At 44.2% G+C, this 18,139-nt stretch overlaps 1 protein-coding gene across 2 annotated transcripts; it reads right to left on the reverse strand.

Annotated features, from left to right (window-relative positions):
* Positions 1-1,252: 1,252 nt before the first annotated feature.
* IL17D (interleukin 17D) lies at positions 1,253-18,024 on the reverse strand. 2 transcript variants are annotated; one of them, XM_064409267.1, is made up of 6 exons: positions 17,758-18,024; positions 17,537-17,622; positions 14,060-16,043; positions 11,804-11,953; positions 10,818-11,128; positions 1,253-3,216 (listed from the first exon to the last, which is right to left on the reverse strand). In XM_064409267.1, the coding sequence occupies exons 4-6, from the start codon at positions 11,837-11,839 to the stop codon at positions 2,901-2,903; spliced, it is 663 nt and encodes a 220-aa protein (XP_064265337.1). In that variant the 5' UTR covers positions 11,840-11,953; positions 14,060-16,043; positions 17,537-17,622; positions 17,758-18,024; the 3' UTR covers positions 1,253-2,900. The 2 variants fall into 2 exon arrangements, with proteins under 2 accessions (XP_064265337.1, XP_064265338.1); XM_064409268.1 differs by lacking the exons at positions 11,804-11,953; positions 14,060-16,043; positions 17,537-17,622; positions 17,758-18,024 and adding an exon at positions 11,224-11,561.
* Between the last annotated feature and the right edge of the window lie 115 nt (positions 18,025-18,139).

Consider the following 18,139-nt stretch of genomic DNA (forward strand, 5'->3'; position numbering starts at 1 on the left):
AGGATATATGGAAGGATATTTTGAAGGCCAGCAAGTGTTTGTGTAGCTAATAGCTCTTGATGTTAAGTATCAACAAACAGTTGCTCACTAACAAAATATCAAACAGTTGCTCGTGCTAAAACATAAACAGCTTTTAAGAGACACCTAACTGGAAAGCTGGATCAGGAAGCAAATTGGCTCAGCTAAAAAGTCTGTCATAGAGGAAAAGGGGGATTAAGAAGGGAAAATGGGCTTCTGAACAAAATAGCATAAAGATGCCTGAACCATGGGAAGCTTGCTGCACTTGTTGCAGTGTGACGAGGCATCACCAACACAAGCCCTCCACTGATCCATGGAGGTTTTGCAATTCTCAAGTACTTTCAATCATCCACTTTCTGAAGCTTTCTATGAGCTAAAGCATCTACTTTTCTGGAGAGGAGAAACTGATTATGTTCAATTTACGAGATTTTAGCTTGCACCTCCCAGGAAATCCCTGAACTTAAAAACCTCAAAATGACTCCATAATTTATGTCTGGAGGACAAGAGCGTTGCAATAAAAAAAAAGAGATATTTTTTTCTCCGCATCATGCAAATATACATCCATGTGCTCTAATGACTAATTTGTTGCAGACAAATTTGTTTAACAAAAGTGTGTGGGCAGACAATGAGTTCTGCTGGAGGGCAGTGTTTGGCCAGACTTGGCTGGTAGCCCCTCTGGGTATCTATTAAATGTCAAGTGCTGCATGGTTGGACATTTTGCTGTTGTTGTTTGGGGTCATTTTATTGCCTGTTAGGGTGAAGACTTTGCTTTCTATGCCCTGGAGTCTGAAGGTTCAACCTCACGCTGCCATAAGTGTACATATGGAAAAAACCTCACAATCTAATGGTGAAACTGGAAGGGATCAAGCTACTGAAACATCACCTAGTGCAGTGTTTCTCCAGTTTTGTGGGTCAGCCTCCCTTTTGAGCCCCTGATTACCATTTCCTTCTGCTCGGGGGGTGAGAAGTTCCTCCACATTAGGAGGAAGGAAAAGAGGTTGTAACTGCTGCAAGTATTTTCATTTTCTGGGGAAGAGGTAACTACCTGTAATTGCTGGCAGCAGCCAGGCAATTAGCTGTTCTCTGAGTAGGATAGACATTTTATGACCATCTCTGAGCTCACCTTTGAGAATCTCCTTGAGACAGAAGCATCACAATCGGAGGAAATAGATCTAAAGACAAGGAGAATTGAGGAAAAGCACCTGCACAAAAACCACAGCTACAACCTTCAATCTGACATTGTGATGGGAATCTTTATTAGTTTCTGGAGTTCTTAAAGTTATTTTAGGCTTTGTAAGAGGTTTCACAGATTGCACTGGAAAAATACTGTTATGCTAGACTGAGTTAGAGACAGCACAATCAATAATGATGCACCAAGACATGGACTTGTCATATGACTTTCATTCTGTCTTCAGCTTGTTAATTGTGATTAACTCATAGTCTTTCCATTCTTCATCCAACAACACTCCAAAGAAGAGTGTGTTTATGTAGTGTAGGGGCTTTCTCTGCTATGAATTAAGGCAAATTTCAAGATTCATTATGTAGATACATTGCTGCATATGATGTTTATTCTGTAAAGATATTGCCGTCATGATCCTTCATCTGTAAAAGAGACTCTCTGCTGTGCATTCAGAGGTTTATCCGTTTGGTGAGTGTGGCTTTCTGAGGAATTCTGTTTGTGCAAGGCATGCCTGGTCATTGCTGATTCTCATTCACTAGGCTGAGTCAGCTTTAGTCTCTTGTTCTGGAAATGCAAGTTTTTGTGTATGCAGGGTTTCTGGTGAGGCCTGCCATCGAGTTCCATCAGCAGTGGGCTGCACAGATGGGGTCAGCTTTTGCAGGTGCTGATCGTCTGTTACATGTAGCATAAGGAGAAATGAGTAACAGTAATTGTCAAAATCAGGTGGATTTAACAAGTTTGGATTGACTGGGACTCAACTCAATGACCTCTTGTAGGATCTGGAAGTTAAGACCTAGCCTGCTTACTCACCTGCAGCGCACCTGAGGTGAAGCCAGTCCTTGGTACTTACTTTTTAATGGGGAATCTCCTCTCCTAAAATGAGAAAGGTTTCGGCCTTTCAGCTGCATGGAACAGAATTTTATCATAAGGAAGTTAAGTAGTCAGTGATGGATGAAATCAAATACAGAATTCTTGGGACCCAAACTGTGTTTTTCCTACTTGATATTTTCTGTGTAATTAGACATAGTCCATGTCAAGAAAGTCTGCTGCATTTTTACAATATTCTATCATGTTTTTTCTCAACACCTTTGTACCCTTAGCAGTTTGGCAAGTTTAAAAATAGCAAGCACATAGAATATTGCTTCATGAATGACTCCAACTCAGCGAAAGTTTCCTTGCTGTAGTGTATAAATTAGCCAAAGAGGTAACAGCTCAGAGGCAAAGCTTGGAGCTTATGCAGTATAAAGGGAGGCTCTCCCAGCCTGAGAAATTATCCTTTTAACTGCTGATTTGTCACATATACAGCAGCTGTGTGATTTTTATACAAGTGTACTTAAAAGTAGAATATAAAAGATTCCTCAAAAATATCTACAACCAGTAGCCTGCGATAGCAATAGCTACCATGTCTTACAGTTGCATCATCTTCTAAAATTTACTGTGAATAAGCAAAGATAAAATGTTCTGCTCTAAGGAAAAAAAAAAAGGCTACTTTGGAGTTTGCAATAATGAACTAAACAAGTTTACACGAGCTAAAGAAATGGAATTAATTGCCATCTCTAATGATCTGACTGGACTTTCCATCTTATATCTGAAATAGCTGTAAGCAGAAAAAGAGAGTAAGTGCGTGTGTTTGCTGCTGCAGCACAGTTTCCTGAGGTGGTGATGTGAGGCCAGTACCGAAACACGACTTCTAATACATTCTTCATTCCGATGAGGGCTTGTTCTGGCCCACCAGCAACTTCACCTCTTGCTTATCGATGCTGGAATTGACGCTCTGTGCCTCCTTTTCCTGCTCGGGGACGCAGGTGCAGCCCACGGGGATGGTGATGTAATCCTCGGTGTAGACGTAGCGGCCCCCGGCGCAGGCGGGCGTGCGGCGCAGGATGACGGTGGGCATGAACACCGGGGTGCTGCGGAAGTGCAGGCTCTCCTCGCCAAAGATCCCCAGCAGGCAGCCTTTGCACAGGCAGTAGGCTTCGGGAATGTACTTAGGGTATCTCGTGGGATCGTAGGAGATCCTGGAGGGAAGCAAATTAAAATTCATTCCGGGTATATTCATCTGGAATTATATAATCTTACATGTTATTATAATTATTATGTCATTATAATAATGATATCATGTTTTTGTTGTCTTCACCAGGAAAAATAGCTGTAGCTGTTGCTGTCTGGCTTCTAATTTGTAAAGTGTAAAGAAAAAAACATGAACAGGTTACAGAACTGATGAGGTCCTGCGGTGCACAGGGAAGTATGAAGTGTCTGGTTTTCTGAATTGTGAGATTCAAAGGTTTAAACAGAATAAGTTTTGCATTTTGGACCGAATGGTTAAAAAGAGCATTAAAAAGGGCACTTGCGCATTTCTAAACTTTTTTCCTGCCTGAGTTCTTCAAAAACTTGTACAAATCCTTATTAGCATAATTATCGCTAAAGCCATGACAAGATATTTAAAATTTAGTAATTTAAATAGAATTGAATTGCACAATTATTTCTGCAATAGGTTTTTCTCCCTAGTAGATTTGGGGTCATAAATGTGCCTTCCCCTTGAAAGCAGAACTCTGCATCGCTTCTTCTAATTCATGTCTACTGTATCTTGTTCTAACCATAGAAGAGCAACATTTTCCTGCCCACCCTGAGGTGAACTGGATGAGGCATCCACAGCTTCTCTGGGCAGTGTCTCACCACCCTCACTTCTTAATTCTTCCCAGTATCTGATCTAAACCTGCCATCTTCCAGTTTAAAGGCATTATTCCTTGTCCTGTCACTCCATGTCCTTGTGAAGAGTCCTCCTCCAGCTCACTTGTAGGGCCCCTTGAGATACTGAAAGGTTCAGCCTCTCTTTATAGGAGAGGTTCTCCATCCCTTTGAGTGTTTTCATGGCATTCTCTGGACTCACTCTAACAGGTCCACGTCCTTCTTGTGTTGTGATCCCAGAGCTGGATGCAGTCCTCCAGGTGGGATACCTTAACAGATCTTAAAGTGATCTTAAATCTTAATAGATTTAAAGCAATTTGTAAATTGTGTTTCTCAGGGTTGGCAGTACTTCTTTGGGTATCAAAGTGTTCATCTTTTATCTCTTCAGGCTGTCTCTGAGACAAGAAGGAGTTTCAGGTTTGGAAGAGGCAGAATTCTAAGTCTGCCTCAAGCTGTGACTGCAGTCACTGCTAGTCAACAAGATCTGTCCTTGTGAGAACAGGCAGCCTGGCTGTCCCTCTCACACCCACCCCTGGGCTGACGCTGATGTTTTTCTGGTCACAGGATTGATCAAGGAACCCATTCAGCTGAGGAGTAACTCCATCAAGAGCTGGGGCTTGGTCTGTCAGCTGTCTTGCCACCCATGTACACAGAGCTCTGCACCAACCAGCCAGAGTGAACAAGCAGCTTAGGCAGGGACAGAAGGGAGCTGCCTTTCTGAGGTATTGCCAGTTTATCTGGTAAAAGGAAATCTGGAATCACAGCTTTTGCCAAACACAAACTTGGTTATCCTGTCATCAAGGAGAATAACTTTTAAATTAATTTATAGAGCTATAAAATAATTTATTTTCCTCGCAAAAAAATCTGAGTTCTCTAATAGCCAGACACCTGTGATGTTGCAGATATTTTTTGCAGTGCTTCTCTGTCCCATTTATACTCTGTTACTTTCCCCAGGAAATACCTTCATGTTACAGGATCTCACACCAGTGTGGAATAAAATGTCTGGTAGCCAGCAGAAGGGAATAAAGGGAACACAGGCCTTTCTACTGTGATGCATTCCCATTTCAAACTCAAGTGTGAGTAATTTCAGTGGTGGATTGTTAAACACACCATGTGTCAAGTTATTGGTATTTCCTCTACTGTATTATCTCTAGCACCTGGTTTATGATGTTACTGGAAAGCATGAACATGCTTCTGCATGCAAACATATAAAGAGGTATCACTGATAACAGGAGAACACTGTCACTGGAATCAGGGTCTACAATCACCTTTCTCCTCCGAATTCCCACGTGGAAAAAGTCAGGTATTCATGGGGTGGGTATTTTGAAATATGGTGTGGTTGTGGCATGGTTTTCTACTTTCCAAGGGAAAAAATCTCTTATATTACTAAGTTCGATGTTAATACATCATGTGAGGACTGGAAGGAATCAGAGAGAATCCAAACTTAATGATGGATTCAAAATATAGATGTGGTTTTGTATCCAGACCAGAACTTCAAGGCTGAAGCCTCTAAGTAATGCCTCCTGAAATTAATACCTTAACTCAAATGTCACTAAAATTTGGAGCCGTATATGAGGTTCTGCATCTTCAGCTCAAACCTGTTCAGAAAAGTTGTATAAATAAAACCCCATTTGTGTCTTTCTAGACAACCCAGACCTGCTTGGGTCAGAGCCACTAAGAAACACCAACCACTACAAGCCATGTTTTAACATCTTCTCCTGGAAGAGGGTAAACATTTTTGATCAGATTAATTAACCAGGTAAAAATGCATCTTCCAAGTTCCTGCTATGTCTTTCCTCACACCCAAGAGATGGATGGAGCTGGGAAGAGTGCTGAAGAACCAGAGAAGTGCAACCTTCCCTTGGTACTCAAGTGTCCCCTGCAGCCTTGTGTCACTTGCTGTGGCCCCTGCTGCAAACCAGACAGCCCAGACCCTTTGCTGAGGACTGCCCGTGTCCTGTGAACTCAGGTCACCACCGTGCCAGGCTGAGTCTGCCCTGCCAGCACTGCTGGACAGGAGCAGTGAGCTGTGCCGAGCTGCTCTGCTCCCATCTGCTGGAACAAGAAGCAGGTTTGTGCTGAACTGGAACTGCTAATGAAGTGTGACTCGGCTGCTTTTCCTTATGACCCTACGAGTGCTTTGAGAGCTCCCAGTGAAAAACAAACTTCCTGACATTTACCTACTAAACCTGGAAACTCAAGAGAAAACTTTCTGTCAGAAGTAAAACTCTTGCAGAGACTTAATCTGCCTTCTCCTGTACTGCTACTTTTATAAGCAGTATTTTTAATAATATTGTCACTTCGTAATTTCCAAGCTTCTGATTCCACAGGGTCAGATGCTGTGCTGGGGCAGGGAGCCGACTCTTCAGAAAATCACTGTTAGCACTGGGCTAACAGCTGGATGTTATCAAAAGTCTAATAAGCAGATCATCATCCTCTTCCTTCACACTCTGAAATACTTATAGGATTAAGAGCTAACAGCTTTTTTCCCCCCTTGCCAAGACATTTATTTCCCTATAGCAGGTGTTTTTTTGTTCATGTAATGCTTTATTTAATCTGCAGGCAGCAACAGAGGTATTGATACTATAGGTAGCACAGTGCCTGCACAGAAATAGCCCAGTGCTAACTGATTTCCTGAAGAGTTGTACAAATGTGCTCAACTAAAAAGGATGGCAGCTCTGCATCCCCTTGCATTCTTTCTCTTGGCTGCATCTTTGGGACATGCACACCGTGCTACATGGTAATGTTAAATCCTGGAAAATGACTTGGATAAGCTTCTAGAAAATCACTGGAGTATTATTTGAAGGAAAGCCCTCCTGTATGACTTTGTCCAAACACACTGCAGACAAGCTTGGCTTTTACCAGTGAAAAAATGACTTGCCTGTATTACTTTTATTAAGAATTTATGTAAATGAGCACTAAACGAAGGATGCTTATAAACTGAAACTGATTTTTGGAAAACAGAAAAAACAAGCTGGGCAATGTTTGAGAGAGGGACTGGCTAACTTGGCTAACATCATCAGAGCAACACTGACAATCAAAGTTAAATCTCTGTAAATTAGCCATTAGCAGATGCAGGATTAGTCCCCAGAGGAAGAAATAAAAGCCACAGGATTTGGAAATTTAGAAACCTGAATGACTTCTTGAATGCACATAAAGAAATTTTGCTAAACTCACGTAGAAGTGTGTTTGCAAACTGGTGATGATTGTTATTGTAGCCTTAAGACATCAGAAAATAAAAATAGAGCTGAATAATTAATGCTTAATTAATGTCATCTGTGCTCTGCAGCACCATGACTGGAATCACAAATCAGCACTACCTGTAAAAGTGCTGCTGACTTCAGCAGGATCAGATTTTTGAACATTTGCTGTGAGCTTTATGATCAGATCCCCACAAAAGTTTAGGCAGACATTTAATTTTAATTATTTTTATAATGGCTCTTGTCCCAGAGCAACTTTCCTGTGCATCTGTGCAAGCTGTGCTTGCACTGCTAATGATTGTGGCTTCTGTAAATGTGAACAAGAGCACCCATCCTGTGCTGTCAGCAGGGTCTGCAGATCCACCCATATCACTAATTCTTGTTAAGCAGCTCTGACCCGTGGCAGTAGCCAAGTGGCCCATGCCAGAACCTCCTTGTAATCCAGGCTCTCTGGATTCCTTTGACTGTCCATGTAATACTGCTAAAAAAGACAAGCAACCCCTGGATAGATGTCACAAGCTGGCACACGGTCAGCCTGATGATTTCATGGAAGGACGATTTCACGGCAGAACTTCTGCTGCTGGCTCTATTTTTTTTTTTTAAAGCTGGGTAATTTGGAGCCCAACTTCCTGAACTGCTGAGCAAATCCAGCATGCTCAACTGACTTCAGGGAACTCTGCTGTCTCTTTATAGCTCTGCAGAGCAAAGAGCAATTCACGTGATTAAACTCTGTGCCCTGAGTTATATACTGATCTCCTGTGGCCACCAGGATGGAATTTCAGTATCAGACACATGAACAAGTATTTTTCCCCTACCTTTTGCCTTAAATACCACCTGTTGGTTGCTGCTAGCATCAGAGTTGGGAACCAGATGGATCTGAGGTGCAATCCGTGTACAACTCCTGTATCTCTGGTTTGCAGCAAGCCAAAAGTGATGTAAGTCTTTATTTTTGCAGAACCAAATTAAAAGACCAAGTAATGGAAAATAAATAGTAAGCACAGAGCAAAGATAAGCAAAGAAGCCACACAAGGATTATCTGAGCTTTGAGCCAGTCCAACCTAATTCTTCCACACTTAAACAGAATGACAGGTTTGGGATACAGATGATGCAGTAGAGTCAACATTATACACAGTTCTCTAAGTAATATATTTGATTCTTTCTCATAAATGCTGATATGAAAAAATTCCAGTTGACTTGGACAGAACAGTCATGTGAACAGAAGAATTACAAGCAGCAGTGTTAAACAGCTGGGAGCAGGTGCCTGGGGAGATATTCAGGGGAAGGTAAGTAGAGCCAGACTTAATATCTTTATTATTAATGACCTGGAATAGGGAGTACAAACAGTATGTTAATGAAATCTGCAGATGGTAACAATGGGAAATGCTACAACGCCAGTGAAGACAGAGAAACAGCATGAGGTATCTCAGGCATTAAAATGCATGTCAAAAAGAAAAAAGAGCCTTTATGCACAGAGCAGAAATGAACTGCACTGTAAGTCTTTAGGTGCAGAAAAGAAGCCGGAGAGCAGGATGTCTGTGAGACGCTGGAACGGGACCGGCACCTTGATGCAAATTTCAAGCAGTCAAATTCAGCCTTTGAGCAGTTTCCTATCAGGGTGTACAAGAGAGGTGTGCCTACGGTGAATTTATTTATTTATTTATTTATGAATTTATTAGAGCATTCACCACTAGAACAACTGTGGTGATTCAGAAGGCAGTTCAGAGACAGCAATGAATCCATGAAGGGGAGCAATTTACGAGGGAAAAGAATGAAATGCAAATAGGCTTGTCAAGAAAGTGCTGTGTGGAAGAGAGCTGTGTGCAGCTTTTCAGATTAACACTCCAGCCATGGAGAATAAATTGTTGGGATTGTATAAGTGAAATTGTTTAACCATTGACAAAGCATAATGGGACATACTTGCAGTCTTTCATGGAGAGCTGTGTGTCCCTCTCAAAGATATGGAGTAACTCCAATAGGATTAAGGAGCTTCCAGGATACCCAGGTGAAGACCACAGAACAAAACAAATATTCATATCTAGCTTCAAAATCTCTGAGATAGCAGGTGGTAACAGCTAATGCACTTTAGCAGTCTTATATTTCACACTTTAATTACACATCTTGAGGTATCTGTTGCTGTCTCATTGCAGTAAAAATGCAGAGAAACATTTTCCCCTCTAAATATAATTTTAGATTTTGCTTTTAATGGTGTAATACTTCTTCCCTGCTATCTTTCAAAATTCCTAGCTTGGAGATGTCATCAAGTTACTTGTATGTGAATGGTTAGTGGTGTGTCTGAAAACACTTGGATGAAAAGTACAGTGGATTTGCTTTTGTAAGCCAAGCCCCAAAAAGCAGCTGGTTCTCCATTAAAAAGTAAGCCTATACAGAGCTCCAACTGCAAATAAACACCTGCCCAACGAGACATAAGGATGAAGGCACTGTTTTCAAACCAGAGGAGCGATTTTCTGATAGCACTAGTATTTTGCAAAACCACTGTAAAAATACCTGAGCCCAATGGTAGGTGTTTTGCTTATGGTATTTGCTTTGTGCACTCTTAGGTAGCTTAAAAATCCTCAGTTTTCTTAGAGAAAATGCATTGCTAAAAATACTTTGCTTATGAAAGGCTTACTGAGCAAATAAACCATCTTTCTCTCAGTAGGATTACTTCTTACACTAAAAGCGAGCAAAACCCATGCCATAAAATAAATATTTGTTGGAGAGCCTAACAAGGAGATAACTGTTTGCTGAATACACAGCAACTGCATCAAAGTATATACCAGGGATAATGTATAAAAAGTAGCAAGAAAGTCAGTTCCTTTTAAGTTTGCACGTTTTAGCTTCCTGTTGTCTGCAGTCCTTTACAGAAAACTGTAAACAGAACTCAATTGTATTCAAACTACCAGAAGACTTCATAGTCTTCTGAGAATGTGATCACACACTGGGTTTAGTGTACTAGATCAGTGGTTTCCAAGTTTTCCAGAGCTTCCTACAGAAGTGCAGGCCCTTGTTTTGTTTATTAACCAGCCTCACAACAAATTTACTTTACTTAGTTGTTTTTATGCCCCCTAAAAATAGTCTGTGACCCTCTGTTTCCACCTCAGGGGAAGGAGGTTTGCAAAGCACAGGCTGAAAACACAGGTGTAGAATACTGCTGTACTCATCCCTTGCCTACGCTCCTACATGGAGCCCTTGGGAGTGTTTGGTGGGTGAAGATACGGCTCTGTTGGTGGGTGAGCAGAACACAGACTGTTCCCTGAAGTATTTTAGAAACAGTGGAGCCTCCGGAGTCACATTTTGGGGAAAGCGTCTGAGCCCCTCTGTGGCTGCTGCAGAGTCAAGAGGTGCCTCTTTGGTGGTGGTCCTTTGCTGAGGGTCCTCTGATTGTCACACATGACAACTGGCCCAAGTGACTTTTTGAGGGTGGTCTGTGCTCGCGGGTGGGTGTAGATGTGGGTGTGAGCTCCATCTCACGGCTTGCTCCACCTCATTCATCCCCCTTTTTGCCCATTAGACATATTCCCACACTGCTGTTTTTACATAATTACCTTATATCGCCTGCTTAGACGTGTGCTTTAGCACCTTTCCTGGCCGCTGCCCGGCGCCGCGGCCGCCCCTCTCCTCCCGAGCCGCCCCGGGCACGGCGCGGCGCAGCCCGGGGACACCGCCTCGGCTGCCTCCGCCCGCCGGGCCCCTGAGGCGGCCGCACCTCCCCTCCCCGGGCCCGCAGTCACCTGTAAGCCCAGGGCGATGCGCTGCGCAGGTTGACGGGGAGCCGGACCCTCTTGTCGGCGGGCGGCCGTGCCCCGGCGGGGCAGCTGGCGTTGTGCTGGCGGCCCGGCGGCTCGGGCTGCAGGGTGTGGTGGAAGGCGCTGAGCATGCCGGCCGCCAGCCGCCCGTACAGCTGCTCCAGCAGCTCCTCGGGCCGCTCGCCGCAGCTCCGGGTCCGCGCCGGCCGCTGCTTGTGCGCCCTGGCGGCCTCCGGGCGGAGCGGGAGCAGCGCGGCGCAGAGCAGCGCCAGCAGCGCCGCCGGCGCCGCCCGCACCTGCAACGACGCCGCCGTCAGCGGGATGGGGACACCGGGGACACCGCGCCCGCCCGCCCGCCCGCCCGCCACCGCCGCGCCCCGCGGCCCCTTACCCTGCCTCGCTGCATGGCGCCCGGGCTGCTTCTCCTCCAGGGAGCCGGGGAGAGCGGCGGGCTGCGGCGCCGCGCCGTGCCACTGGCTCTCCCGGCGGAGGAGCTGCTGGAAAAGTGCCCCGCGCCTCACTGCATCTCCCCTGGCCTCGCCTGCCAGGAACATGTTCGGCGGCGCTCGCGGCGGCGGCGAGCGCTCGGCGCGGGCCGGTCCCGCATCCCAGCGCTGCCCGCCGCCCCGGGACACCCCGCGGGCACGGGCGGACCCGGGACCGGCCCCGCCGCGGCCACCGGCCCGGGGCTGCCGTCGGGAGCCCCGCTCTCCCTCCCACCGCACCGGCGGGAGCCGGGCTGTCCCCAACCCCGCCGGGACACTCGGCATCCAGTGGCACCCTCTGGTCCAGGGCTCGATACTGGGGCAGAGCCAGGGGGATTTGGCCCAAAAGGAGCCAAAGTGTAAAAGTTGATGTGAAAAAATGTGGGGATTTACAGAAAAGGAAGGGACTGCTCTAGCCCGGACTCTCCCAGTCACTTTAGGGCAGTTGGCACTGTCCCTCGTAAGGGTTTGGGATTTCCGACTTACCCGATTCCAGGTAGCACCTCTGGCACGTTTCTCCATCGCAGCTGTGCCGTTTCTCCAGCAGGCACCGAGGTGAGTCTGATCTTCCCGTTCCTCCTGCTGAGGCACGGGACATCCAGGGCAGGGTCACTCTGCTGGCTGCAGGAGAAGCCCCTTCAGAAGAAGAGAAATTTGCATTGTACCTACCTAAAGGAGGTTGAGGCGAGTCTCACCTCCAATGGCTTCTCCACCTTTTCTGTACTTTTAAAAACATGGTACAATATAGTCATGGTCTCTGGCACAATTCATCACTTGAATCAAGTATTTCATGTGCTCTGATTAAGTCCTGCACATCTATTGAGGCATTTAGGATAAGGATAGTTAAATATGAAAATACTGGTTAGGAATAAAGGAAAATGGGATCATAAATCATACAAAGACTGAGAAACCCCAGCCTGGTACCACCGAAACAGAAGACATCAACTTCACCAAACAGGCTGGAGTTGGAGCAGAATGGTCTGGCATTCCTAACTGTAATGAAGTGACTTGATTTTGTGGTTTCTGAAAAGTCATACAGTTAAATGTAACTATGATTTTTAGTGATTTTGGTGCCATATGTATCACAGGTCAGTACCACTTATTAGCAGTATCTTGACCTTTAACTATGTGGGATTTGAATCAGATTTCAGCTCTGAGGAAGGACAGTTTTACATTGAATTCCAAGCTCTCCTTTGCAGTCCTATCTTCAGGTGTGTGTCCATTTAGCCCAGTCCAGTCTAGCCCCTGACCACGCACCTGGCCTTCTGTTACTTCACCACTTTCGAGTGGTGTGTATGGCAAATATTTATCACCATAGGTCTTTTTATATTACTCTTCCTAAGACAAACCAGCATCTTGAGAATTTTCAGATTTCTGAGTAGCATGAGGGTGTCACACTTGGCTTTGCAAAATGTGAGTTTTATGTACTTCATTTATATGCATCAACATTTCTGGGAGAGGCCTGCCTCAAAAAAATCAGAGCAGATAAAAACAAAACAATGGCAAAGGCAGTAAATTGCCATTGAATTTAAGGCTTTGTGTCTTATCTAGGCAATATTCTAATTCTGTATGATAGTTACATTGTATTCTCTTATGAAAAATCACATTGATTCAAATATTAAGAACCACAGCAGGTCAGCAAATGAGATTCTATTACAGAGGAACTCAGAGTGCTATGCCAGTTCTTGTGGCATAGTCTACCCTAGAGACATCTGAGTCATAAAATATTCCCTAATACACTTTGGCAACTTAGGTTCTTCCTCGACATTAAGAAATCACTAACCAGTATCTTCGTCATTGGTGTTACTTTTCAATTTTATTAGAATTTGAGGTGGATTAAAAATATCTATACGAATTAACTATTGAAAAAATATTGAAAAATATACACATTAATATAAAATCCATCCTGAAATTGATATAATACAGGGTATTTCAATCAATGGATTCAGAACTATATCTTTCACTTTTATGTAATATTCTAAATGTTCTTTCTGGAGACTGTCATTCAATATTTATACTTGGGAGTGGCACCTACCTCTCTCCTGAGATTATCAGTGTCTGATAATAAATTCAGTTCCACAAATTTCTACTATGAGAGAGTCAGGATGTTCCAAAGAGAACTAAGCTCGGCAAGAGCAAGACAGACATTTTTAGTGAGTTCATATAAATAAGAAGAAACATTTTCTGCATCTGATTTGATGAGAGAACATTTCATGCCATGTTAAACACTGAAAAGTGTTCAATGAAGGACACACCAGGTTTGTGTCTTCAACCTTACATTGTTACCAGCAGCTGGAGAAAAATGTGTCATAGCAGGAGAAAAAAATCCTTTTCAAATACATTATCATCAGACTATTATGATAATTTGGAAAATTGTTTCAGAATCGTTGGAATGATGGTGAAAGCCTGACAGTAAATGTAAGAATGTAGCTCTTCCCAGAGACATTAATCCCCAAGGAGCAGCATTGTCAGGACATTTTCTGGTTGGGGTTGTTGTCTACCATAGCTGCTCTGGCACATGACAGCCAGTTTCAGATACTATGGTTCACACATAAATAAATCACATTATTGTGACATACATTATTAATGATACCACAGTAATATGCTTGTCACAAAAATGGCAGAATTGCCCCAAACTGGCATATTCCAACTGCTTATTCTCATCCTGCTACAGCATTAATGAGATCCTGTCTCTATCTGAAATAATGATGTGATAAAGGTTTTAAAAATCATCATACAGACCTTCAAGCTGAACAATTCAAGTTGTTGGGTGGAACAAACATTCAGCTGGCATCCCCAGCAGGTATAAATTTTCAGAAAGAGAATTTAATTACTCCCCGAAGATGTCCTTCTGCCTCACATTCTGTTTGCAGATAACCTGTCACCCAAACTCTTCTGTTCCCATTTATCTTCCCCACAGTTGTAACACCACTTTGCAGCGTCCATGGCATGGCATCTTCTGCAGCAGCATCCCAGCATATTTTACAGTTGTTAGGCCATTTAACTTTGCAAAAGTGAATTCTTGAGAAGTGCAGAGTCTTCCAAAGACTTCATTTTGCCAAGGGGGAAACTGAGGAGCAAACAGGTTAAAAATAGCCTTTTCACCATAAAGTTGATAATCTATGTCCTTGACATCAAGAATAAACAAAATGTAGAAAATTAGATTAATTTCTTATGATTTCATACTGCTCTTACAAAGGAACGAAGGGAAACAGCCCTCTATCATAAAATTTTATCACAAAACTGTTTATTGGCAATTTTGGATGCCCCATCCCTGGAAGTGCTCAAGGCCAGTTTGGATGGGGCTTGAAGCAACCTGGTCTAGTGGAAGCTGTCCCTGCCCACAGCAGGGGAGTTGGAACTGGTTGATCTTTAAGGTCTCTTCCAACCCAAACCATTCCATGACTCTATGAACTACACCTTTGCACAATTTTCAATTCCTATTTTACTCTGGAATAGCTTTCTTTTAGAAGTAATTACTCATGTAATCTGACAAAGGATGTTCAGAGAAAAACATGAAATATGTGATTAAGAATGTTTTGATGCTGTAGAGCTAGGCTTGTTCAGAAATAAATAAAATACTACTCAAGTAGTCATTTATATGTGGTTACTGTACAAAGAGATATTTTCATACATGTAAAGAGAAAGGTAACTTGGTATGTAAAGTTCCTAGCCTGAGGAAGACCTCAAGTCTAAGAGGTGAGCTGAGGATTGTTTAATATTGTATAATAGATCTTTTCATGACAATAGGAGCTAAAATACCTCATGAGTCAGTTTCTCGAGGGGGCCAGCATTTTCCTAGGTTTAATGTTGCTGCTCTTCTAACATAAAATAATAAATTAATATAATAGCAGGAATCCTAAATGATTAATTGACTAATTCCAGAATGATAAACACAAGATGGGGTTTAGATGCTGCTGGAAGCACGTACCTGCAGTGTGTGGCTTCTGGAGATGTAGTCTGTTTTGTGCAACCAAACCTGACACAAAGTTTCTGCTTGAATTTCGTGGATGAAAATAGAACTATTTAGCTCATTCAGGTTTCCACTCCTGTGGTTTCTAAGACCAAGGGCATCCTACATGGCAGCAGGGAACACAACTCACTGCACCCAAGCTAAATGCCAACCAAGGACAGGGTCAGGGACACCACATCAACATAGCACATAATCCCATATAACCCAGGTAATTATTTGAATCAAGCACTCCACTTGTCCTTGGAGAGCTGAGCTGCCTGAATCACACGGGTGTGCTCACCTGAGGTGTTCCAACATGGTGACCTGGCACTTCGGAGACGTATGAAGCTTCTTTCTCAAGAGATCCCAGCTGTATTAATCTCCATCAGGGATCACTCTTCGGCCTTGAGTCCAATCCTTGAGTCTTGTGTTCCCTCATACAGAACATCTTACACCAAAGAAGAAGGATGATGCACTGAAGCTGCTTCCAAAGAATGGCTCCTGGCCCAGGCTTACCTTTGGATCATGCAAGGCAGTTGTCTGGGAGATGAATTGTCATGGTCCAAAACTGTGCTACTGTGCACTGCTGTGCTACTGGTCTTACAGAACAGCTGGGTACACATCCCCTGCTCTGCTCTGGGCTTGCCTTGGCAATGTTCTAGTAGAGATGCAGCCACAATGAACACGGCTTTGAAGTGGATGAACCTGGGCTACATCATTTTGACTGTCAGCAGAACTCATTATTCCAGTGTTGGAGCTGGATCACATGGCTTTCTGTCAATTCAGAACAAGCCCAACTGTGCTTGCAAAATAACATGCAAATTCATCATAACCCAAAGCATTATATAATCAGATCCTCATGCTATAGGAAACAGCATGTTCCAGAAGTCCCTGGGAGTCTGTACATAGGAAACAACATGTTCCAGAACTGCCTGTGAGTTTGTGCAGGGCTGGAACAAAAGTGCAATTGTTTGTAATCCACAGAATTTTACCCAATGTACTATTATGCATCTGGGCAAACTGAATCAAGAAACTGCTGCTGATCAAAATCTCTCAGATGTCAGCAGGAGTGTTTCTACAGACTAAGCTGTGAACTGTATCCCAAGTTATTGGTACTTCATGCCACTTTATCATGGACATGCCTATGAGATTGCAGTGTTTGATCAGATGTTGTATTGGGTTTGCATGGCCAAATTTGGTAATGGGGGGCTACAGGGGTGGCTTTTGTGAGAAGCTGCCAGAAGCTTCCCAACATTCAGTGGAGCCAATGCCAGCTGGCTCCAAAATGGACGTGCTGCTGATTAAGGCTGGACCTATTAGAAATGGTGGTAATGCCTCTGAGATAACATATTTAAGAAGAATTTTGTAAAAAGTTACTGCACAGATGTAACTGCAGCCAGAGAAGAGCTGGGTGAGAACATGTGAGAGGAACAGCCCTGCAGACACAACGTCAGGGCACAAGGAGGGGCAGCTGTGCCCCTGCAGCACATGGAGAACCATGGGATGCAGAGATCCACCACCTGGAGCCCATGGAGGAGCCCATGCTGGAGCAGGTGATGCCTGAGAGGAGGCTGTGAGCCCGTGGGAGGCTCCTGGGGAGAGGAGCCCATGCTGGAGCAGCCTGTCCTGGAAGGGCTGCACTCCAGGGAAGAGTGACCCACGCTGCAGCAGTTTGAGGGGGACTGTTGCTCATGAGATGGACTCACATTGGACAAGTTCATGGAGAATTGTCTCCCATGGGAGGGACCCCACAGTCCAGCAGAGGAACAACTCCTCTCCCTGAGCAGTGGGAGACGCCATGGAACTGATCATGACCCCCATTCCCTGTCTCCCTGAGCCTCAGTGTGGGAGGAAGTAGAGCTGGGAAGAAGGGAGGGGTGGGGGAAAGGTGTTTTGAAGGTTTATTTTACTATTCATTATCCTGCTCTGATTTTGTTAACAATAAATTGAATTAGTATCTCTAAATCTCTTTAAATCTGTTTTGCCTGTGATGATATTTGGTGAGTGACCTCTCTCAGTCCTTATCTCAACCCAAGAACCCTCTGTTGTATTTTCTCTCCCCTGCCCAGCTGCAGAGGAGTGTAACAGGTTTCAGTAGGTGCCAGGCACCCAGCCAGGGTCAACCCTGTGGAGTCTACTCAAATGTCTTGTGTTAGAAGACCATGGCAGTATCTCGCCTGCCTTCTCTTCTGCACTGTTTCACAGCTTTATCTACACTCCCTCCCATGGTCCCATTTATTTTCTCATACTGTGATTAACTCAGATACCTCATGCCACTGCAGTCTGTAGCTGAAAATGCTCCCTCCTGCATGGAACATTGCATCCTGGTGGTCTAGGTCTTCCAAGACTAAGCCTGACAGAAAGAACTACCATGACATCCAGGAATATGTCATTCCATGACCAGAGCAGTAGATACAGCAGGAGCTGCCATCCACTTCCTTCTCATGCTCTTTTCCACCCCTTAGAAGGATCAGGCCCCAGAGCTTACCTTGTCTTCTTTCTCTGGTGAGCCCCTCGGGGTGTTCCATAATCAGCACTGAACATGCTCTGCTCGTACCATCAGGCGGAAGCGGTGCAATCCCAGAGAAACACTGCTCCAGTCCCACGGGAAGCATGCTACACACAAAGCAGCTCATGCATCCCACAGGACACCTCTGACCACTTGCAGACATCCTATGAAACTGGGCAGCATTTCTAAAACCTGAAAAAAACATTTCATGAAGATACGAAGAGACTTCACCACTGTCAGTGGCAAACAGTCTGAGCACCAGAAGGAGCACTGGAAATTTTAGAATATTGAATTCTTGCATTTCAAAGTGCAATAACCAAAGTCTAACTATTAAACCAAACTCATGCCGGGGCTCCAAAAA

This window comes from Passer domesticus, chromosome 2 (assembly GCF_036417665.1).
Source record: "Passer domesticus isolate bPasDom1 chromosome 2, bPasDom1.hap1, whole genome shotgun sequence".
Lineage (NCBI taxonomy): Eukaryota > Metazoa > Chordata > Aves > Passeriformes > Passeridae > Passer > Passer domesticus.